Consider the following 25,742-nt stretch of genomic DNA (forward strand, 5'->3'; position numbering starts at 1 on the left):
GGTAGACAGAGTTGGCAGCCGTTTTTTTTGGCCTTTGTCTGGCAGGCAGCCCAGCGCTCCAGTACGAGGTAGAGAGCTGTATCTTTACTTTGATAGGCAAAGACAAAGTGAAAGCAATACGGTAAGATTTGCATAGCAGATGTTTCTCAGCGCAACATTTATTAGAATAATACTTGGACCGCAATAAGCTATCTGTCGTATGGGACAGGAAGATAAATTAAAAGTAACTATTGTGGATATTTCTTCAAAGACTTAGGCAAAGAGGACTGAGTTACATCCAGCACTAAGTCAGTGAACGGCAGCACTATTTTCTGTGTAGGAGTGAGTTACATCCAGCACTAAGTCTGTGAACAGCAGCACTATTTTCTGTGTAGGAGTGAGTTACATCCAGCACTAAGTCTGTGAACAGCAGCACTATTTTCTGTGTAGGAGTGAGTTACATCCAGCACTAAGTCAGTGAACGGCAGCACTATTTTCTGTGTAGGAGTGAGTTACATCCAGCACTAAGTCTGTGAACAGCAGCACTATTTTCTGTGTAGGAGTGAGTTACATCCAGCACTAAGTCTGTGAACAGCAGCACTATTTTCTGTGAAGGAGTGAGTTACATCCAGCACTAAGTCTGTGAACAGCAGCACTATTTTCTGTGTAGGAGTGAGTTACATCCAGCACTAAGTCAGTGAACGGCAGCACTATTTTCTGTGTAGGAGTGAGTTACATCCAGCACTAAGTCTGTGAACGGCAGCACTATTTTCTATGAAGGAGTGAGTTACATTCAGCACTAAGTCTGTGAACGGCAGCACTATTTTCTGTGAAGGAGTGAGTTACATCCAGCACTAAATCTGTGAACAGCAGCACTATTTTCTGTTTAAATCCAGGCTAGAGGAAGGAGAGACAGGATGCGTTAGGGAAAAGGATCTCTTAAATATCTACGGTTCCTTCAGAAAGTATTCAGACCCCTTGACTTTTTCCACATGTTGTTACGTTACAGCTTTATTCAAAAATGTATTACATTTTAAAAAATCCTCAGAAATCTACACACAATACCCCATAATGACAAAGTGAAAACAGTTTTTTTTACATTTTTGCAAACGTATTACAAATAAAAAACATAAATACCTTATTTCCATAAGTATTCAGACCCTTTGATATGAGACTCAAAATTGAGCTCAGGTGCATCCTGTTTCCATTGATCATCCTTGAGATGTTTCTACAACTTGATTGGAGTCACCTGTGGTCAATTCAATTGATTGGACATGATTTGGAAAGGCACACACCTGTCTATATAAGGTCCCACAGCTGACAGTGCATGTCCGAACAAAAACCATTCCATTAGGTCGAAGGAATTAGAGCCTGTAGAGCTCCGAGACAGGATTCTGTCTATTGGGAAGGGTACCAAAACATTTCTGCACCATTGAAGGTCCCCAAGATCACAGAAGAAGTTTCGAACCACCAAGACTCTTCCTAGAGCTGTCCGCCCGGCCAAACTGAGCAATCGGGGGAGAAGGGCCTGATGGTCACTCTGACAGACGTCTAGAGTTCCTCTGTGGAGATGAGAGAAGCTTCCAGAAGGACAACCATCTCTGCAGCACTACACCAATCAGGCCTTTCTGGTAGAGTGGCCAGACGGAAGCCACTCCTCAGTAAAAGGCACATGACAGCCCGCTTGGAGTTTGTGAAAAGGCACCTAAAGACTCTCTGACCATGAGAAACAAGATTCTCTGGTCTGATGAAACCAAGGCTGAACACTTTGGCCTGAATGACAAGCATCACGTCTGGAGGAAACCTGGCACCATCCCTACGGTGAAGCACGGTGGTGGCAGCATCATGCTGTAGGAATATTTTTCAGAGGCAGGGACTGGGAGACTAGTCAGGATCGAGGGAAAGAGGAACGGAGCAAAGTACAGAGAGATCCTTGATGAAAACCTGCTCCAGAGGGCTCAGGACCTCAGACTGGGGTGAAGGTTCACCTTCCAAAAGGACAATGACCCTAATCACACAGCCAAGAAACGCAGGAGTTGCTTTGGGACAAGTCTCTGAATGTCTTTGAGTGGCCCAGCCAGAGCCCGGACTTTAACCCAAACATCTCTGGAGAGACCTGAAAATAGCTGTACAGCAACGCTCCCCATCCAACCTGACAGAGTTTGAGAGAATCTGCAGAGAAGAATGGGTGAAACTCCCCAAATACAGATGTGCCAAGCTTGTAGGGTCATACCCAAGAAGACTCGAGGCTGTAATCACTGCCAAAGGTGCTTCAACAAAGTACTAAGTAAAGTGTCTGAATACTTATGTAAATGTTATATTTCAGTTTTTTATTCTTAATAAATTAGCAAAAATTCCAAAAAATATGTTTTTGCTTTGTCATTATGGGGTATTTTGTGTAGATTTATGAGGGAAAAAAACTATTTTTATAAATATTAGAATAAGCCTGTAACCTAACAAAATGTGGAAAAAGTCAAAGGGTCTGAAAACTTTCCGAAGACACTGTATATAGCAGAACTTAATGAAGTAGATGTAGAAAGTAAACAGTATAGTGGTTCAATTTCCACAACAACTAAGAGCATTAAAGTGCAAGGCTAAACTTCTCCGCTGTTTTGGTGCCCTGGCTACCAAGTTGTAACAGAGTGAAGCTAACCCATACACATGCGTCGATACTGTGTGTGACTGTGTGAGAGCGAAGTCATCTCACTCATCTCACTGCATCTCACTCATCTCAATATCTAAGGTGCTGCTCGTGGCAACGTCATTTCGCTGAGTCTACCTTTAATTGTTCAATATTCATGGCCAAATTCGATCTCACCTCAATTTCACATTTCATAACATAAGAAATGACTTTCAGGTGACCAAGCAATATGCCATTGTAATAGTTATTTAACACCCAATTTCAACCCATTTTGAGAATTATTAGGGCCAGGCTGCCTATTCTCCGTTTATGCTAATCATGCAACTTTGTACAGGCGTGTATGCGCACTGACACACATTCACAGTATGTAATGTGTGTCGACCACATATTGTACATGTATTTTGTCACAACAACGAACAATTGTTTGTGTCTACCTGTGTTTGTTAATGTTTGTCAATTTTGTTTCATTCCAACACTTCTGGAAGTGCTACAATTCCTGTCAAAGAGCAGCTTTTGGAATTAACTTGGCTCACGCTTCATGACTGTCAAGGAATTACAGAGGCATATCAGGGCTCACTTCTTTGGGCAGCAATCAAATTCAAATAGGATTTGCCTTGGGACGAGTTTAACCCACACGTCGCTCTAACATAGCAAGACTACTCAACTTGATCGGTGACTATCAGTGCTTCAGGCCAGGAGTAAGAAACACGATGTTATTTACAATCCTGCCACTTTTTTGTGTCGTGAGACTTTACATAAAAGGTTATAAATTCTCCAAAACTTTTACACCAAGCTTATCATCATGAAAACCTTCCTCCCAATCTACTTACTGAACAATGTTATTACGTAAGACTAAACTCAGTATTATAACCACGGAGGGAGGGGCGTTGATCTGGGACATTATAGCGCTATGGTCTGTAGTCACACCTGCTTCTTCAGACCACTAATCAGCATGACCCTGCTCTCTGGCAACCCATAGGTAGTCAACTGCAAAGACATGGTGCCTAGAATAGCCACATAGCTTGCCTAACAACCAAATAGATTTGAATGTTGAATAAACCAGGAAATTTTTCTTTACTTTGAAGTGAAAAATCTCAATTTCAGTTTTGATAGTTTTTTCTTCTTGGTCCTGTGCGTTTGTGAATCAAACAAAATTACCACATGTGAACACCAAATGTTTTTTCAATTTCAGCTTATTTTAGAAGAAATAGTGAATAGTGCAAGGGTGCTAATATATTTAACCGCACCTGTATCAATAATGAGAAATGGTATTCCGAAACAAATCATTGTTAGCATTAACAGTTACAGTAACAGTGGTTATGACAGTGCAGCATCCTTTGATATAGACATAAAAAATAAAAAATAAAAATCACAAAATTATATTACTCCTGTATGAACTAGGGCTTTATTACTCCTGTATGAACTAGGGCTTTATTACTCCTGTATGAACTAGGGCTTTATTTCTCCTGTATGAACTAGGGCTTTATTATTCCTGTATGAACTAGGGCTTTATTACTCCTGTATGAACTAGGGCTTTATTACTCCTGTATGAACTAGGGCTTTATTACGCCTGTATGAACTAGGGCTTTATTACTCCTGTATGAACTAGGGCTTTATTACTCCTGTATGAACTAGGGCTTTATTACTCCTGTATGAACTAAGGCTTTATTACTCCTGTATGAACTAGGGCTTTATTACTCCTGTATGAACTAGGGCTTTATTACTCCTGTATGAACTAGGGCTTTATTATTCCTGTATGAACTAGGGCTTTATTACTCCTTGTCACGTCCTGACCAGCAGAGGGTGTTGTTGTGTAGTTTTGGTCAGGACGTGGCAGAGTATGTCTGTGTATGTGTGTTCTGGGTGTTGTATTTCTATGTGGGTCTGTGTGGCTCCCGATCAGGGACAGCTGGTGATCGTTGTTCCTGATTGGGAGTCATATCTTTAGGAGTATGTTTGTCACTTGGGTTTGTGGGTGGTTGTGCTAACATTGCTAGTCTTTTTGTTTGTAGTAAGCCTGTTAGCCTGTCGTGAGCTTCGTGTTTATTGTTTTCCTGTGTATACTTTGCTTTAATTTATTATTCTTTATATTAAAAGATGAGTATCCACATTCCGCCTGCAGTTTGGTCCATTCAACACGGCTTCAACAATTATGACAACTAGGGCTTTATTACTCCTGTATGAACTAGGGCTTTATTACTTCTGTATGAACTAGGGCTTTATTACTCCTGTATGTGTGGACAAAAATACTCCTCAGCACCCCCCCCAACCCAAAACATATTTCCGTAGCTATAGTAGTGGTAGTAGTAGCAGTAGTGTAGTAGCAGTATTAAAAGTACCCACTTGAGGATGACACAGCCGCTGCCAGAAGGGGGTGCTGTCCAGAACACTTGTATCCGGGTCCTCCTGCGGGGGGTGCTCTCCGTTACAGCCGAGGGACAGTTGGTCATGAACTGGGTATCTTCCTCATCTATGATCTAGAAAACACAGGAAACCAGTCAGTCACAACTACACAATTTCTCACCAACCTCACTTTTTGGCAAAAACAATTCCGTTTTTTTGTAAAACAAAAACGTTATAGCCGCAAGAAAGTAATTGAGTCAATTAACTTTTTGTTATTTTTATAGTTAAAAAATAATTTTGAGAAATTACTAACTTTCAACCGTGGTGCTTGCCAAAAAAGTTTCAACTTTTAATTATCACAACTCTGGCCTGACACTTATGATTCATTTTCATTGTTGATCAAGATGTTCTGCTATGCATGTTTGGTTGCATTTAATTGGTGCTATAATTCAGGGCTCCTGTAATAAACCGATGGTTTAGTGTCTGAGACAGGCTGGAATATGTATTTTGTAGCGACACACTCCCCAATACCAGGATCAATAGTGTATTTTAACGTCACACGTGGCTGAATGTTTTCAAATGGAATCCTTTTCAGATGCCAACACTGGCATTACACGTAGTATAACAGACAGTTCTGTCTAGTTTATGTGAATGTAATCCTCTCAAAACGGATAGAAACTCACAGATGTCTTAAGTTAAAAATATGACATTGTAGTTCTGTTTCACCTCATCTCTTTACAAATGTGACAGGTTGATTGAAAGTTGACTGTACAGTGCATAACGTTCCTTCACCTATCCTTGGCTCAATAAAGTGGGACAGTAGTAAAATAATACTCCAAGTTGTGCAATGAGACAGTGTAATAACAGTGTTGTGAGTCCATGGCGTGTCCAGCCCAGTCCCCCTCTATGTCATGGCTGTGAGAGAGGAATGAAAACCTGGCATGACGAGCAGCAGCCTCACACAGAGATGACCTCTGACCCCCTTGAATGTTCGCCAGCTGCTCTGACTCCACCATAACACTGACCTAACAGCCAGATGCTTCACACATGACAGAAAGTAAGAGGAAGAATTTTCTAGAGAGGTCTTTTAGAAAAATAAAAGACTGTTCATTGATGCTGATGATTGTCTAAGGCACCCTGGTGAGCCATGTCTTTCCTCACTGTAACTTGCCTCCGTCTCTAGCTTTCTCTCTTTTTCTCTCTACTTTCTCTCTCTGACTCATATGCTCCCTGCTCAACCACGGTTCCTCCATACTATTTCTTAGGCCTCATTATACTCATACTGAAATAATGTCTTTTTTTTGCCTCTTCACCATTGATATCCTGTCAGTCACAGACAGCTGCAAACAACTGACAGTGCACAGGAAAACAACCAATTGAAAGGAGGCTGAACTTGGAGTTTAGTTACTTCGGAAACTGTGCATTTCTTACAGTACACCCAGCGCATATCTATTTTATCACCCTGTGGGAGGGAGGGAGGGATGGAGGGAGGGAGGGACCATTGTCTTGTAAACCCACTATCCCCCCCTGGGAGGCCAGCACTGTAGTTTCCTCCCAAAACGGAATCTAAGTGGCTGTCAGATCGAGGTTGAACTGCAGCCAAGCAGCAGAGCCGTCAGGAGGAGAGGAGCTGGGAAAGTGGAGCGTTTGTTTTAATTGTGGCTCCTGGCTTGGCTTGGCTTGGCTCAGTGGCCCAGCTCTCCTCAGAGCTCCTCTGGGGCTGCCTAGGGAGGCAGGGTCTGGGTCTGGAGGAGCAGCTGAATACTTCTGTTTTCATAGTCATTCTCTCCCTGGTGACACAGCAAACACAGATGCTTTGCAGCGCCTGCTAAAGTAAATGTGTATTTTCAAGGAGACACAGATGGACAGTATATATTTTGGGCTGAGTAGAAGTTTGAAGCCCCCTTGGAAAATCAAGACATGAAATAGATGATAGTTTGGCAAGAGACTCGGGGCGGATGTAACTTTCTGACACGATGCAAATGTCACATCAACATATGATTTAAAAGTAACAGGTTTCTTCCCATCTCAATGGAAATCTCTGGACTCAAGAGCACTAACATTTGCCTTGAGCCTCCTACCAATCAAACAATTCTATTACTACAGAAACCCATATAAATCTCTGATATCAAATCTTATTATGGGATATATTTTTCAAACAGTGAAATTATCTGCACTCTTAGCACCTTTTGTTTCTGTCTAGAACCTAAAATTGTTATTCGGCTGTGCCTATAGGAGAACCCTTTGAAGGACCCTTTTTGGTTCCAGGTAGAACCCTTTTGGTTCCAGGTAGAACCCTTTTGGGTTCCATGTAGGACCCTTTCCACAGAGGGTTCTACGTAGAACCTAAAAGGGTTCGCCCTGGAACAAATAAGGTTACCTGTCGGGACAGCCAAAGAACCCTTTTGGAACCGTTTTTTCTAAGAGTATGCTATTCTTCCTCAGAGTATCAATATATGGATTTATACTGTCTATATTAATATGTACTGCATTAACAGATTGGCTTTACATTTTAAAAACTCAATGAACTATAATTCATTTCTATAGTTCATTAGTCTTATTTAACAAGCTATTTGTAACAGCCACTGCCATGTTTCTTCTTCATACATCACTTGGTCATTCTTGGCTTGACAGTATTTATAGTAAAGGTCCAAGGCTTCCTGGGCATTTACTTTAGTCTGTAATGCTGCAGCGAGCTTCAGCCTGAGATAGCTCAAGGATGCTACTAAATACTGTCGCGGGCAATCTCTGGCCCAAACAAAAACGCCAGTGATGAACGGTGCTCTTTACATACAGTATACAGGGGCTGAGATCCCAGAGGAAGTAATGGAAAACACTCCTGTTCCAATCCCTGAAAGCTTTTGGCGCAGGCTGGGTTAGTGAGAAAAGCTTTTACACAGGAGACATGTCTATCACTTGGATCGAAAAGACACTCTTAAGAGCTGCTGCCGTAAAATGAGTGAAGAACTAACATTACGACGCTGTAAAGAAGCCAGGCCAGATGTTTTGCCTTTTAAAAGGTGTGAAGTTGAGTTCTGCTTCTTAAATGTGAGAAAATGAGTGGTGCAAATTGTCTTTCCATACATCAGAATCAACACAGCAAGAACAGACTTAAAGCTGAAGCCACTGTCATGACGTCACTGAAATTTGGTAAAAGTTTCCATATATTTCCCCTGACCTGTTGACTACTTCCCCTCACCATGTCATATCCTGCTGTGATGTAATAGCTCTTCTCTAAGGAGTCGGCCTCTGTAGATCATCCACCACTAATTTGTATTTGCCCTGCTGTGTTTAATGTACTTGCAGCCACTGACCTAACGAGAAGGCATCTAACTGAGTCAGCTTGTCTCTCTATCCATGGCAACCCAGAAACAAAGTGATGCTTTAAATCTCTGTAAACACTAGATCCTATCTAATCTGGGCTCATCTTGTCTCTCCAAACAAACTTAGTTTGCTTCCCTGGGTAATAGCATGACTCTGGCCTAAATAAATAAGAATGAGGAGAGTTAGAAAATCTGTGGGGGTTTCTCTGAGGCCTAAGGCACAAATGGGGGTCTCATGGTAACGTGTGAAGAGAAAGAAAATGTCTTCTAAACATAAAAGCAGTATGACTCCTGGAGGTTGTACATTTTTATGTTTAGAAATGGGCGCCAGGCACATTCCAGGAGAGTAGCCAACAACAAGGATTATTTGCTGGAGGATATTGTGCATTGACCATGCTTAATTTTTATAGTAAACCTTTTCTTCAAATTTCCAACAACCTTTCACTTAATTTGGAAAAGTATTATGCAAACTTTATCAGCACATACACCACAGGTCAAACGTTTTAGAACATTACATTTTAGTCATTTAGCAGACGCTCTTATCCAGAGCGACTTACAGTAGTGAACGCATACATTTCATAATTTTTTTTCCCCCGTAGTGGTCCCCCGTGGGAATCGAACCCACAACCCTGGCGTTGCAAACACCATGCTCTACCAACTGAGCCACACGGGACCATCTACTCATTCAAGGGTTTTTCTTTATTTTTAATATTTTCTACATTGTAGAATAATAGTGAAGACAGCAAAACTATGAAATAACACATATGGAATCATGTAGTAATTTTAAAAAGTGTTAAACAAATCAAAATATACTTTAAATTTGAGATTCTTCAAATAGCCACCGTTTGCCTTGATGACAGCTTTGCACACTCTTAGCATTCTCTCAACTAGCGTCATGAGGTAGTCACCTGGAATGCATTTCAATTAACAGGTGTGCCTTCTTAAAAGTTCATTTGTGGAATTTCTTTCCTTCTTAATGTGTTTGAGCCAATCAGTTGTGTTGTGACAAGGTGGGTGGTATACAGAAGATAGCCCTATTTGGTAAATGACCAAGTCCATATTATGGCAAGAACAGCTCAAATAAGCAAAAATAAATGTCCATCATTACTTTAAGACATGAAGGTCAGTCAATACGGAAAATTTCAAGACTTTTGAAAGATTATTCACGCATCAAGCGCTATAATGAAACCGGCTCTCATGAGGACCGTCACAGAAATGGAAGACCCAGAGTTACCTCTGCTGCAGAGGATACGTTCATTAGAGTTACTAACCTCAGAAATTACAGCCCAAATAAATGCTTCACAGAGTTCAAATAACAGACACATCTCCACATCAACTGTTCAGAGGAGACTGTGTGAATCAGGCCTTCATGGTCAAATTGCTGAAAGGAAACCACTACTAAAGGACACCAACAATACGAAGAGACTTGCTTGGGCCAAGAAACACGAGCAATGGACATTAGACCGGTGGAAATGTGTCCTTTGGTCTGGAGTCCAAATTGGAGATTTTTGGTTCTAACCACCGTGTCTTTGTGAAATGCGGTGTGGATGAACGGATGATCTTCGCATATGTATTTCCCACCGTAAAGCATGGAGGAGGAGGTGTTATGGTGTGGAGGTGCTTTGCTGGTGACACTGTCAGTGATTTATTTAGAAATTAAGGCACACTTAACCAGCACGGATACCACAGTATTCTGCAGCGATACGCCATCCCATATGGTTTGGGCGTAATCAAATCAAATCAAATTGCATTTGTCACATGCGCATTTCATACAGTGAAATGCTTACTTACAAGCCCTTAACCAGCAATACAATTTTAAGAAAAATAAGTGTTAAGTAAAAAATAAAAAATAAAAAATAATTAAAGAGCAGCAGTCAAATAACAGTAGCAAGGCTATATACACGGGGTACTGGTACACAGTCAATGTGCGGGGCCACTGGTTAGTCGAGGTAATTGAAATAATATGTCCATGTAGGTAGAGTTAAAGTGACTATGCATAGATAATAAACAGAGAGTAGCAGCAGTGTAAAAGAGGGGTGGGGGGGACAATAAAAATAGTCTGGGTAGCCATTTGATTAGCTGTTCAGGAGTCTTATGGCTTGGGGGTAGAAGCTGTTAAGAAGCCTTTTGGACCTAGACTTGGCGCTCTGGTACCGCTTGCCGTGTCGTAGCAGAGAGAATAGTCTATGACTAGGGTGGCTGGAGTCTTTGAACATTTTTAGGGCCTTCCTTTGACACCAGCTAGAATAGAGGTCCTAGATGGCAGGAAGCTTGGCCGTACACTGGGCTGGGCCGTACACACTACCCTCTGTAGTGCCTTGCGGTCGGAGGCCGAGCAGCTGCCATACCAGGCAGTGATGCAGCCAGTCAGGATGCTCTTGAGGGTGTGGCTGTATAACTTTTTGAGGATCTGAGGACCCATACCTACCCTTACCACCTGGGGGTGCCCCGTCAGGAAGTCCAAGATACAGTTGCAGAGGGAGATGTTTAGTCCCAGGGTCCTTAGCATAGTGATGAGCTTTGAGGGCACTATGGTGTTGAACGCTGAGCTGTAGTCAATAAATAGCATTCTCACATAGGTGTTCCTTTTGTCCAGGTGGGAAAGGGCAGTGTGATAATGGTGTTGATGTGAGCCATGAACATACTTTCAAAGCACTTCATAGCTACAGACGTGAGTGCTACGGGTCAATAGTCATTTAGGCAAGTTACCTTAGTGTTCTTTGGCACAGGGACTATGATGGTCTGCTTGAAACATTACATTTTACATTACATTTAAGTCATTTAGCAGACGCTCTTATCCAGAGCGACTTACAAATTGGTGCATTCACCTTATGATATCCAGTGGAACAACCACTTTACAATAGTGCATCTAAATCTTTTAAGGGGGGGGGGTTAGAAGGATTACTTTATCCTATCCTAGGTAATCCTTAAAGAGGTGGGGTTTCAGGTGTCTCCGGAAGGTGGTGATTGACTCCGCTGTCCTGGCGTCGTGAGAGAGCTTGTTCCACCATTGGGGTGCCAGAGCAGCGAACAGTTTTGACTGGGCTGAGCGGGAACTGTGCTTCCTCAGAGGTAGGGGGGCCAGCAGGCCAGAGGTGGATGAACGCAGTGCCCTTGTTTGGGTGTAGGGCCTGATCAGAGCCTGAAGGTATGGAGGTGCCGTTCCCTTCACAGCTCCGTAGGCAATCACCATGGTCTTGTAGCGAATGCGAGCTTCAACTGGAAGCCAGTGGAGAGAGCGGAGGAGCGGGGTGACGTGAGAGAACTTGGGAAGGTTGAACACCAGACGGGCTGCGGCGTTCTGGATGAGTTGTAGGGGTTTAATGGCACAGGCAGGGAGCCCAGCCAACAGCGAGTTGCAGTAATCCAGACGGGAGATGACAAGTGCCTGGATTAGGACCTGCGCCGCTTCCTGTGTGAGGCAGGGTCGTACTCTGAGAATGTTGTAGAGCATGAACCTACAGGATCGGGTCACCGCCTTAATGTTAGTGGAGAACGACAGGGTGTTGTCCAGGATCACGCCAAGGTTCTTAGCACTCTGGGAGGAGGACACAAGGGAGTTGTCAACCGTGATGGCGAGATCATGGAACGGGCAGTCCTTCCCCGGGAGGAAGAGCAGCTCCGTCTTGCCGAGGTTCAGCTTGAGCTGGTGATCCGTCATCCACACTGAAACATGTTGGTATTACTGACTCAGTCAGGGACAGGTTGAAAATGTCAGTGAAGACACTTACCAGTTGGTCAGCACATGCTCGGAGAACATGTCCAGGTAATCCGTCTGCCCCTGCGGCCTTGTGAATGTTGACCTGTTTAAAGGTCTTACTCACATCTGCTACGGAGAGCATGATCATACAGTCTGATGCTCTCATGCATGCTTCAGTGTTGCTTGCCTCAAAATGAGCATAGAAGTCATTTAGCTTGTCTGGTAGTCTCATGTCCCTGGGCAGCTCGCGGGTGTGCTTGCCTTTGTAGTCTGTAATAGTTTGCAAGCCCTGCCACATCCGACAAGCGTCGAAGCCGGTGTAGTATGATTCAATCTTAGTGTTGTATTGACATTTGCCTATTTGATGGTTCGTCGGAGGACATAGTGGGATTTCTTATAAGCTTCCGGGTTAGAGTCCCGCTCCTTGAAAGAAGCAGCTCTACCCTTCAGCTCAGTGCGGATGTTGGCTGTAATCCAGGGTTTCTGGTTGGGGTATGTACATACAGTCACTGTGGGGACGACGTTATTGATGCACTTATTGATGAAGCCATTGACTGATGTGGTGTACTCTTCAATGGCATCGGAAGAATCTCGGAACATATTCCAGTCTGCGTTAGCAAAACAGTCCTGTAGCTTAGCATATACGTCATCTGACCACTTCTTTATTGAACAAGTTACTGGTGCTTTCTGCCTCAGGTTTTGCTTGTATGCAGGAATCAGGAGGATAGAATTGTGGTCTGATTTGCCAAATGGAGGGCGAGGGAGAGCTTTGTTCACGTCTCTGTGTGTGGAGTAAAGGTGGTCTAGATTTTTTTTCCCTCTGATTGCACATTTAACATGCTGGTAGAAATTAGGTCAAACGGATTTAAGTTTCCCTACATTAAAGTCCCCGGCCACTAGGAGGGCCGCCTCTGGATGAGCGTTTTCCTGTGTGCTGATGGCCGTATACAGCTCATTGAGTGCAGTATTAGTGCCAGCATCAGTTTGTGGTGGTAAATAGACAGCTACGAAGAATATACAGTTGAAGTCGGAAGTTTACATACACCTTAGCCAAATACTCAGTTTTTCACAAATTCAAACACTTAATCCTAGTAAAAATTCCCTGTCTTTGGTCAGTTAGGATCACCACTTTATTTTAATAATGTGAAATGTCAGAATAATAGTAGAGAAAATGATCTATTTCAGCTTTTATTTCTTTCATCACATTCCCAGCGGGTCAGAAGTTTACATACACTCAATTAGTATTTGGCAGCATTGCCTTTAAATTGTTTAACTTGGGTCAAAAGTTTTGGGTAGCCTTCAACAAGCTTCCCACAATAAGTTGGGTGAATTTTGGCCCATTCCTCCTGACAGAGCTGGTGTTACTGAGTCAGGTTTGTAGGCCTCCTTGCACGCACATGCTTTTTCAGTTCTGTCCACACATTTTCTATAGGATTGAGGTCAGGGCTTGTGATGACCACTCAAATACCTTGACTTTGTTGTCCTTAAGCCATTTTGCCACAACTTTGAAAGTATGCTTGGGGTCATTGTCCATTTGTAAGACCCATTTGCGACCAAGCTTTAACTTCCTGTCACGTCCTGACCAGTATAAGGGTGATTTGTTATTGTAGTTTGGTCAGGACGTGGCAGAGGGTATTTGTTTTATGTAGTTCGGGATGGTGTTTTTGGAGAAGGTTATTTGATTTATTTATTCCGGGATTTTTGGGCACTGTTCCTTGTTTATGTATTTTATGTTTAGTCTAGTTGGTTGTATTTCTATGTTTAGGTTAATGGGGGGTTGGACTCTCAATTGGAGGCAGGTGCTTTGTCGTTGCCTCTGATTGAGAGTCCTATATATGGGTATGTGTTTGGTTTAGTGTTTGTGGGAGATTGTTTCTTGTTTTGCTGAGTGTGCCTGACAAGACTGTTTTGTTGTTCGTGAGTTCGTTTCGTTTTTTGTTTTGTTGTTTTTTGGTGTTCTTGTTATTTAAATAAATATACAAGATGAGCATCCACATTCCTGCTGCGTTTTGGTCCTCCATTCCAGACGACAACCGTGACACTTCCTGACTGATGTCTTGAGATGTTGCTTCAATATATCCACATAATTTTTCATCCTCATGATGCCATCTATTTTGTGAAGTGCACCAGTCCCTCCTGCAGCAAAGCACCCCCACAACATGATGCTGCCACCCCGTGCTTCACGGTTGGGATGGTGTTCTTCGGCTTGCAAGCCTCCCCCTTTTTCCTCCAAACATAACGTTGGTCATTATGGCCAAACAGTTCTATTTTTGTTTCATCAGACCAGAGGACATTTCTCCAAAAAGTACGATCTTTGTCCCCATGTGCAGTTGCAAACCATAGTCAGGCTTTTTTATGGCAGTTTTGGAGCAGTGGCTTCTTTCTTGCTGAGCGGCCTTTCAGGTTATGCCGAAATAGGACTCATTTTACTGTGGATATAGATACTTTTGTACCTGTTTTCTCTAGCATCTTCACAAGGTCATTTTCTGTTGTTCTGGGATTGATTTGTACTTTTCGCACCAAAGTACGTTCACCTCTAGGAGACAGAATGCGTCTCCTTCCTGAGCGGTATGACGGCTGTGTGGTCCCATGGTGTTTATACTTGCGTACTTATGTTTGTACAGATGAACGTGGTACGTTCATTTGTTTGGAAATTGCTCCCAAGGATGAACCAGACATGTGGAGGTCTACAATTTTTTTTCTGAGGTCTTGGCTGATTTCTTTTAATTTTCCCATGATGTCAAGCAAAGAGGCACTGAGTTTGAAGGTAGGCCTTGAAATACATCCACAGGTACACCTCCAATTGACTCAAATTATGTCAATTAGCCTATCAGAAGCTTCTAAAGCCATGACATCATTTTCTGGAATTGTCCAAGCTGTTTAAAGGCACAATCAACTTAGTGTATGTAAACTTCTGACCCACTGGAATTGTGATACAGTGAATTATAAGTGAAATAATCTGTCTGTAAACAATTGTTGGAAAAATTACTTGTGTCATGCACAAAGTAGATGTCCTAACCGACTTGCCAAAACTATAGTTTGTTAACAAGAAATTTGTGGAGTGGTTGAAAAACGAGTTTTAATGACTCCAACCTAAGTGTATGTAAACTTCCAACTTTAACTGTATGTGATCGTAGTTAATCTATTTTGTTATCCAATGATTGTACGTTGGCTAATAGGACTGATGGTAAAGGCAGATTACCCACTCGCCGTCGGATCCTTACAAGGCACCCCGACCTACGTCCCCGATATCTCCGTCTCTTTCTCTTTCTCTTAATTTAGCTGTATCATTCTGATCTCATTGAATAATTTGTCAATTATTTGTCCAATTAAGTGATGACAATCAGTCCCTCTTTACAATACAAAGACCTACAGTAGTAATGACATTGTAATATAACCATGTTCTTAACAACAGAACTATAATGCATATTGAATGTGTTTGATTATCTATTATGGGTGACATAATGGTAATTTGAAGAGGCCAAATGAAAACAGGATTAGAATCTTGAGACTAGAAAACGGTTACACACTCTGGGAAGTGAAGGATGCAGAGCGCGGAGTGTGGGCTGAGGCTGAGCAGAGCAGGTTGTGGGAGTGTTTATTCCTTTTTATGTTGTCAGGTAATTGTCAGGTAAGGAAGTTTGTTCTCACTGCTGTAGAGCACTCTCACTCAGTAGGTTGTGTATAATTATCGTGAGCTGAGCAAAGGAGACAACTCTTTCCTTACTTTTAGCTGCTCTTATGGAGACTTTAGGGAATACGCATTTAGTCTTGAGGAAAGTGATTTTGAAGACAATTACTGAAATATGGCCACAATATACATGCATAGTACATTACCTGGAATTTGCCAGCGTAGTGGTCATCTGTGGTTCCTTCCTTCCCCTCCTTCAGAGCGATAAGGGTAAAGCCTCTGAAATAGGAGGGACTGGAGGCGTGCAGAGTCACTGGAAACAGGACAGGAGGGGAGTGTAGGGAATATACAGATGTTAGATCTTAATTTGACCAGCATTGTCGCAGCAAAATAATCCTGCTGCAACAGGATTTGAATGTTAATGATCTGTCGTTAGGCTATTACCTGGCCAAAATTAGGCTACATGAAAAGTACAATACTGTTAATATACACTATATATACAAAAGTATGTGGACACCCCTTCAAATGAGTAGATTCGGCTATTTCAGCCACACCCATTTCTGACAGCCATGCAATCTCCATAGACAAATATTGGTAGTAGAATGGCCTAACTGAAGAGCTCAGTGACTTTCAACGTGGCTTCGTCATAGGATGCCACCTTCCTAACAAGTCAGTTCGTCAAATGTCTGCCCTGCTAGAGCTGCCCCGGTCAACTGTAAGTGGTAGGCCACACAAGCTCACAGAACGGCACCGCCTAGTGCTGAAGCACGTAAAAATCATCTGTCCTCGGTTGCAACACCAACTACCAAGTTCCAAACTGCCTCTGGAAGCAACGTCAGCACAAGAACTGTTTGTCGGGAGCATCATGAAGTGGGTTTCCATGGCAGAGCAGCCGCACTCAAGCCTAAGATCACCATGCACAATGCCAAGTGTAGGATGGAGTGGTGTAAAGCTCGCCGCCATTGGACTCTGGAGCAGTGGAAACGCATTCTGGCAATATGGCAGTCTCACGGACCATTTGGCAGTCCGACAGATGAATGCCAGAACAACGCTACCTGCCCCAATGCATAGTGCCAACTGTAAAGTTTGGTGGAGGAGGCATAATGGTCTGGGGATTTTTTCATGGTTCAGGCTAGCCCCTTAAATCTTAACGCTACAGCATACAATGACATTCTAGGCGATTCTGAGAATTTATTTAAATCGTGAAGCTCATCTGAATTTCCTGCGGTGGAAGAAAATTCTCAGCATCAAACGAGTGATCAAATTAAGATCCTATCAAAGATTAAAGATAATGTAATGTAGCCACATCCCAAGAGCAGACCCTCCCAGGCACTTTTGAGAGAGAAACAAACTCAGTTGGAGGAGCCTACTACAGAATGTGGGATAAAGGTATGCGCTCCTAGCAACTCATTAGTTGCCTGCTGTTTGACTGTTTTCCAGCCAGTGATTTCAACAGGGTCAAATGTAACGTGTGTTGCGGTGGTAAAAGATTTATCTTTGAAAAGTCAGCTTTACTAACAATATTAGCTTATGGTTTCCCTGAAAACTGACAACACACAATGCATCATCCTTGGGCTGTATCGGGTACATTATAAAAGATAAACATTGTACATGTATTTACACAATCGTTAGATAATAATGTAATTCACTTTTAAATGGCACAGTTATGCGTATATGAATATCATATCTGGTATGCAGATCTTTAGAAATGGTAGGATCAATTGTAGACTGGCACTCCACGTGAAAAAGGTTGCCGATCCCCTTCTATAGACTATATGAAGCCACCCTTGTGGAACGGTGCATACAGTTTACTATGACAGTATCATTGTCTCATGCTCTTCCCACCAACATTGTCTCGTGCGCTTCCCGCACATTTTTGCATTTGCCTGTCTGCATTATTCGCCAGGGAAGGGAAACATTCTGCGAATACTGAAGCATTGTATCAACAAAGTGGCTCTGATAACATTGAAACATTGCATCAACAAACGAGGAGGCTCAGAGAATAAACGACCTGGGGAATAGTTACGGGGAGATGCCAGATTGGGAATGTAGCCAGGACACCAGGGTTAACACCCCTGCTCTTACGATAAGTGCCATGGGACCATAGATAGTCAGGACACCCGTTTAACGTCCCATCTAAAAGACACCACCCTACGGCATAGGGATACTTTTTTAGACCGGAGGGAATGGTGCCTCTTACTATACACAACCCCCCTCAGCCCCCAGCTGTGCCCTGGGCTCCATATGTGAATTGATTGCCCCCCATCTATCTTCAGAGTTCGTACTGTTAGGTGACCTAAACTGGGATATGCTTATTAACACTCCGGCTGTCCTACAATCTAAGCTAGATGCCCTCAATCTCACACAAATTATCAAGGAACCTACCAGGTACAACCCTAAATCCGTAGCCATGGGCACCCTCTTAGATATCATCCTGACCACCTTTCCCTCTAAATACACCTCTGCTGTCTTCAACCAGGATCTCAGTGATCACTGCCTCATTGCCTGCGTCCGTAATGGGTCCGCGGTCAAACGACCACCCCTCATCACTGTCAAACGCTCCCTAAAACACTTCAGCGAGCAGGCCTTTCTAATCTACCTGGCCCAGGTATCCTGGAAGGATATTGGCCTTATCCCATCAGTAGTGGATTCTGGTTGCTCTTTAAAAGTACTTTCCTCACCAACTTAAATAAGCATGCCCCATTCAAAAAAATGTAGAACTAAGAACCCTTGGTTCACCACAGAATTGACTGCCCTTGACCAGCACATAAACATCCTGTGGCGTTCTGCATTAGCATCAAATAGCCCCCGTGATTCCAAAAAGTTTTTGGACACTGTAAAGTCCATGGAGAATAAGAGCACCTCCTCCCAGCTGCCCATTGCACTGAGGCTAGGAAACACTGTCACCACCGATAAATCTACGATAATCAATCATTTCAATAAACATTTTTCTACGGCTGGCCATGCTTTCCACCTGGCTACCCCTACCCCGACCAACAGCTCTGCACCCCCTGCAGCAACTTGCCCTGCCGCAGTCATCCCCCTCTACAAAGGTGGAGACACTCTAGACCCAAACTGTTATAGACCTATATCCATCCTGCCCTGCCTTTCTAAAATCTTTGAAAGCCAAGTTAACAAACAGATCACCGACCATTTCGAATTCCACCATACCTTCTCCACTACGCAATCTGGTTTCCCGAGCTGGTCATGGGTGCACCTCAGCCACGCTCAAGGTCCTAAACGATATCATAACCGCCATCGATAAAAGACAGTACTGTGCAGCCGTCTTCATCGACCTGGCCAAGGCTTTCGACTCTGTCAATCACCGCATTCTTATCAGCAGACTCAACGGCCTTGGTTTCTCAAATGACTGCCACGCCTGGTTCACCAACTACTTCTCAGATAGAGTTCAGTGTGTCAAATCGGAGGGCCTGTTGTGCGGACCTCTGGCAGTCTTTATGGGGATGCCACAGGGTTCAATTCTCGAGCCGACTCTTTTCTCTGTATATATCAATGATGTTGCTCTTGCTGCTGGTGATTCTCTGATCTACCTCTACGTAGACGACACCATTCTGTATACATCTGGCCCTTCTTTGAACACTGTGTTAACAAACCTCCAAAAGAGCTTCAATGCCATACAACAATCCTTCTGAGGCCTCCAACTGCTTTTAAATGCTAGTAAAACTAAATGCATGCTCTTCAACTGATTGCTGCCTGCACCCGTCCTCCCGACTAGCATCATTACTCTGGACGGTTCTGACTTAGAATATATGGACAACTACAAATACCTAGGTGTCTGTTTAGACTGTAAACTCTCCTTCCAGACTCACATTAAGCATCTCCAATCCAAAATTAAATCTAGAATCGGCTTCCTATTTCGCAACAAAGCCTCCTTCACTCATGCTGCCAAACATACCCTCGTAAAACTGACTATCCTACCAATCCTTGACTTTGGCGATATCATTTACAAAATATCCTCTAACACTCTACTCAGCAAGCTGGATGTAGTCTATCACTGTGCCATCCGTTTTGTTACCAAAGCCCCATATACTACCCACCACTGCGACCTGTATGATCTCGTTGGCTGGCCCTCGCAACATATTCGTCGCCTAACCCACTGGCTCCAGGTCATCTATAAGTCTTTGCTAGGTAAAGCCCCGCCTTATCTCAGCTCACTGGTCACCATAGCAACACCCACCCGTATCACGCGCTCCAGCAGGTATATTTCACTGGTCATCCCCAAAGCCAACACCCCCGTTGGTCGCCTTTCCTTCCAGTTCTCTGCTGCCAATGACTGGAACAAATTGCAAAAATCACTGAAGCTGGAGACTTAGATCTCCCTCTCTAACTTTAAGCATCAGCTGTCAGAGCAGCTTACTGGTCACTGTACCTGTACACAGCCAATCTGTAAATAGCACACCCAACTTCCTCATCCCCATGTTGTTATTTATCTTTTTGCTCTTTTGCACCCCAGTATCTCTACTTGCACATCATCATCTGCACATCTATCACTGCAGTGTTAATGCTAAATTGTAATTATTTCACCTCTATGGCCTATTTATTGCCTTGCCTCCCTAATCTTCTACATTTGCACACACTGTACATAGATTTTTCTATTGTGTTTTTGACTGTACATTTGATTATGTGTAACTCTGTGTTGTTGTTTTTGTCGCACTGCTTTGCTTTATCTTGGCCAGGTCGCAGTTGTAAATGAGAACTTGTTCTCAACTGGCCTACCTGGTTAAATAAAGGTGAAATAAAAAAATAAATAGCAAGTTGTTCAGTTGTGTTTATTTTCATACCAATACATGAAACAAAAAATGCGCTAGCCTACTGGGCGAATGAATGAAAATATAAATTAGGCATACAGCTATCACAACCTATATTTTAATAGCAATAAAACAGCTTTTGGTTTAGAATGGTCACCAAAAAAGCAGGCTCCCCTACTTCCCAATTCAATTAACCCCTGGTTATCAGATTACAACAAGGAAATCAAGGCCGAGTTCAAATGCCTACATCAAATTCAAAGCAATCCACTCACTGCCTAAACCGCTGACCATCAAAGCAAACTGGCACTGACTGCGCTCTGCTTTCTAAAATGAGACAAAAGGAACGCAGGTGGGCAGCTGCTCTCCGAGGGATGCTCCGCATGGTTCTAAAGCCATTCTCTCTGTATGCTAAACAGTTGTTGTATTTTAATCAGGATTGGAATTATTTAGTCCGTTTTTTTTTATTTATTTTTTTTTACCAGTGGTGTAAAGTACTTCAGTCAAAATATTTTAAAGTAGGCTACTACTTAAGTAGTTTTTGATGTTTCTGTACTTTACTATATTTTTGCCAACGTTTACTTTCACTTCACTACATTCCTAAATGAAATAATTTTACTCCATACATTTTCCCTGACACCCAAAAGTACTCCTTACATTTCGACAAGAAAGTGGTCCAATTGACAGACTTCTCAAGAGAACATCCCTGGTCATTCCTACTGCATCTGATCCGGCGGACTCACTAATCACAAATTCTTTGTTTATAAATTATGACTGAGTTTTGGAGTATGCCCTTAGCTATCTGTAAATGTAAAAAAAATAACAAGACAATTGCAAATCCACTTACTTTTAACACTTAAGTATATTTAAAACCAAATACTTTTAGACTTTCACTCAAGTAGTATTTTACTGGGTGACTTTCACTTTTACTTGAGTCATACTCAAGTATGACAATTGAGTACTTTTTCGACCACTTTTTTGACTACTTAAGCTGGGGTATGGCATACCTAGCCTCTTAGCGAAACAGGCTAACGGGAAGCCTGGGAAAGTTCCATGGCAGAAATCAACTAAATAGGAGTGGAACTTGACACATCAAACCAATCAAATGCCTTGCTTAAGCGGAGCTACAAAGATGCTCACCAGATTAGTGCTATAGGAGCAACAGTGCATGGGGACTAAAAATATCACCAAAACATGCACCGGTGACAAAACATTTGACAACGTTTGCAGCATGCTGGTTTTCACAGCATTTCTCTGTTATTTCGAGGTGAGCTAAAGCTGCAGAAATGGTCTACAATGCTGGCTATGTCAATATTTTTTATTTTGACGTTTCTGAACTGATATTTGTCTGTAAACGGCAACCATGTACTGTTTATCTATGGGGACAACTGCAGTCCTTTTGCAAGCAACGTTGCTAAAATGAATGAAAAAAAATCGAGTGAACCTCATAAAATGTTATCTGTAATGCCCCAACTCCTGTAGTCTAATTGTTACCTGTAATGCTCATCTCCTGTAGCCTAATTGTTACCTGTAATGCCCATCTCCTGTAGTCTAATTGTTACCTGTAATGCCCCAACTCCTGTAGTCTAATTGTTACCTGTAATGCTCATCTCCTGTAGCCTAATTGTTACCTGTAATGCTCATCTCCTGTAGCCTAATTGTTACCTGTAATGCTCATCTCCTGTAGCCTAATTGTCATCTACTTATTTTTATACTGTACCTAAATTACAAGGAGTGGATTTGCACTAAGCATTTTGTCAGCACTTAAAAGGCATGTACAAAATCTGGTATATGGTTTCCCTCATATACATTGTCTACTGGTATCATTTTAAATTGAGAACATATAGCTCAACATTTAAACAATGTCTGAGTTGAGCTATGCTCTGCTTCAGATGCCCATAAGGCCAGTAATGCCATCATACTGTAGGCCTATGACTGCATTGGCAATGCATGCCATATGATAAGCTGCAAAATGTATTCACATAGCTGATATACTGAGAGAGAGTGTCAATAAAATAAAACCGACTTGAGATCTTACAACTAGACAAAAATGCAATGTTCATTTGAGAATAGACAGAAACACAGAGACAGAACCCCTTCTCCTCTTTATTGCAGGATTGTGATATGATTAATCAACATTGATACTAGTTCATTTTGAATAGTTTAACAATTAACAAAAAGTTTAAAAACTTAACTTCAAAGAATCAACACTTTATCACTTCAAAATGTACAAATAAGATTACCTGTATGTAAAGATTAGACATCTTAGTCTAAACAACAATAGATAATTGTAGGCTATTATTACTAAAGCATAATTTCAGGGGAACAAAAACAACTCCATACTAGCAGTGGCCAACCTTGCTCCAGTGATCCCTGATCTACTGGGTGAGCAGACTTCTATTCCAGCCCAACTAGAGCACACTTGATTATCAACTCATTAGATTTGATCAGTTCAATGAAGTGTGTTATTTATTGCTGGGCTGAAACACAACCCTGCACACCCAGCAGACCTCCAGCAAGGTTGGCCTGCTCAAATTGTAATAGGTTTATACATTGTGTGTGATGTTTAACTGTATTTAACTGTATTATGTATTTGGCAACATAGGTAGGCCTACACATATGACCCATGGCATATAGGATATACCCTTAGTCTTATGTGACATTCATTGGGACCTCTTTTAATCTGCAAACAGGCTTTCACAGTTTTCGATATCTGAGGACAGAAAACATCACAAAGAAACAGACTTCATTATAATAAAATTAGACAGCACTGAATATTATGTTGCTATTATCTCTGGCCTTATGGTTTTTCCCTCTTGGGTCTGGAACTGGACAATATTTTCATAATGTCCTCCCACAAAATTACCTGCCCTATCCAGTAGCCTACAATCTCCCTTTACTGACAGCTAGAGCTTCAATTTCACCCTTTCCCATGGCCGTTATCTACAAATGTATTTGGAGACAGTTTTTAATTTAGAATGATTACACCAAGATATCTAGCTAATAGGAAATTAGCTAGCTGGTGCCATTTAATTCACTTAGCTAAACGGTGTGCAATGTTGGGCATTTGACTAGCAGCTCAGTTGAGTTAACCTACAAAGTGGCGAACTGTAGCCGCATAGCTAGCTAGCTAATAATACATAGTTTTTAAAAAACATTTAAACATGTATTTACTTACTTGAATAGGTTCTCCCACTGCCTCAGTTTTTTGGGTCCTTACAAAAATTAAATAAATGGGCAATCTTCACGATATTTTCGGTGTTTGCAAAGCACAGCCAGCAGCCATGTGGACGAATGGAAACAAGGAAAACAATGTTTGTCACCAATGTTTGTCTCTCTCTTTTAAAAAGGGTTCCAAAATAGTTATTCGCTGTCCCCATGAGCACCCTTTTGGTTCGATGTAGAACCCCTCTAGTTTCCATGTAGAACCCTCTGTGGAGATGATTCTAACCCCAAAAGGTTCTACCTGGAACTAAAAAGGTTCTTCAAAGGGGTATTCTCTGGGGACAGCCAAAGAACCCTTTCAGGCTCTAGATAGCACCTTTTTTCCCAAGAGTGCATGGCATATTGACATGTTCCCTGAGAGTGCCATAGCTGCAATTACAAAGGCATCATATGTGTTACTTTCACTAATATGTTTGTTTAGTACAGGTGCAATTGTTTTGATACAAGTATTGCACTTGTCTTCAGGCGTCATATTGAGGTGTGATTAGTAGCTCTGGTTAGCTACATTTGTCACAATTACGCAATGGAAGTGACTTGCGCACGGAATCTAAACTTGACTTAGTGTGTTAGACTACTGAAGTAGGCTATACTTTCTGAGAGTTGTCCTTTTCAAAGTCACTCCAATTTGGTGGATATAAGCAAAGCCAAGCAAGTAACGATACGTAAAATGTGCTCTTATTGTTGTATACCTCTGTATGTGCTTGCAGGTTGGTAATTTTCTGGGTCCCCCTCGACTCTTAGCCGAAACTCATTGTAGCCATCTCTCCGTGTACCCTGTGTCTGTGCCCGTAAAATCCTGCCGCAATACCCATCCGACTTCGCTTGCTTATCTGTTGGTTCCTCGACGAACGTGAGAGCATTGCACACACAATTGGAGACAAAATACTGCAAAAGCAGCAAATGCAAATATATTCCCATTATTGATGGTGTGGTGGGAAGTTCTTTATTCCACCTCTACAAAGGAAACAAAATAGAGGATATATTATCTCCCCACAGTCCCCAACTACGGAATTCCTGCAAACTATTAGCCCTGACACTTGGTAATAAATGGTGTGAGAAACCGCGGTGAATCCATCCCAGACAGAGCGGGTTTCGAAGTTCGATGGCACTGCTTCAGCATACAGTTACACTGATCTGAGAGGAAAGCGGTGATAGGTAGCTTGAGTGTTGAGTTAACGGAGTAATTCTCAGGGTCCGGGAAATAGCAAAGCGCAGCAGCACAGCTGTCCCCGGCAACGAGGGAATAACTAGATTGTAGCGATGAAGGCAGCAGAGTATAAACAAAACCCAGACATTCCTAATCACCCCTGTGACCGAGAGGTGCGTTTGACATTCTTGATGAGACGCAGGAAAGCTGTCAGCCAATGTTTACACAGCGGTGGATCTCACAAGTCAATTAGAATATAGCAAGGCGCTCATAACAATAATGCGTCTTTTCTTGTATTAATGATAATGGCAAGGCACATGTTTGGTGTGTGCTCAATTATTTACTTTTGACGATTATACAATTTTACCGTTAAGATAGTGCAAAATTCTTTGCGTGACGTTTTCTTCCCGATTAGCAATGAGTACTCGAGTGACCGGCGTCCCTCCAGAGTGGCGGAGTGTCGTGCAGGTAGCTTTTTTGCCCATCGGCCGCATTCACCGGACGCCCGCATTCACCGGACGCCCGCATTCACCGGACGCCCGCATTCACCGGACGCCCGCATTCACCGGACGCCCGTGACTGTCGTTCTCGCATGCCGTTTTCCTCACACAGCCCACCCGTCCTTCTCCTGACCTGTGACACTACAGCTGCCAATTGGAAGCAAGAATATTTTTTCAGCGTCAAGCCAGCGGCATGCCTACTCCCTGTCGCCACTTTATATATATATATATATATATATATATATATATATATATATTGATTTGTATTATTTAATATACATTGGATGGCATTGAAAAAGGTTTGTGGAAAAGTATTGTAAATTATTATGTGTGCAAAATATATCAGATAATGAGGGTCAGTCCTGTCAGTCTTCATGCCCATAGGGTGCACAGGGGCACTTGTCCCCTTAGATGTTTCCTGTTACATTTTATTTTACATTTTTTAAATGTAATTTTTGTAGTTGTTGTTGTTTCTCTGTAATATTAC

General features: G+C 42.3%; 1 protein-coding gene across 1 annotated transcript in view; it reads right to left on the reverse strand.

The window, feature by feature from the left end:
* LOC106561484 (spondin-1) overlaps positions 1 to 25,323 on the reverse strand; it is a 106,053-nt gene extending 80,730 nt beyond the window's left edge. The window contains exons 1-3 of the mRNA XM_014125483.3: positions 24,298 to 25,323; positions 15,824 to 15,930; positions 4,964 to 5,097 (exon numbers count right to left, since the gene is read on the reverse strand). Coding sequence (XP_013980958.3) covers positions 4,964 to 5,097; positions 15,824 to 15,930; positions 24,298 to 24,526 — 470 coding nt within the window. The 5' untranslated portion in view covers positions 24,527 to 25,323. The remainder of the gene's footprint in view (positions 1 to 4,963; positions 5,098 to 15,823; positions 15,931 to 24,297) is intronic.
* Positions 25,324 to 25,742: the final 419 nt, after the last annotated feature.

The sequence above is a fragment of the Salmo salar genome, chromosome 10 (genome assembly GCF_965601325.2).
Source record: "Salmo salar chromosome 10, fSalSal1, whole genome shotgun sequence".
Classification (NCBI taxonomy): Eukaryota; Metazoa; Chordata; class Actinopteri; order Salmoniformes; family Salmonidae; genus Salmo; species Salmo salar.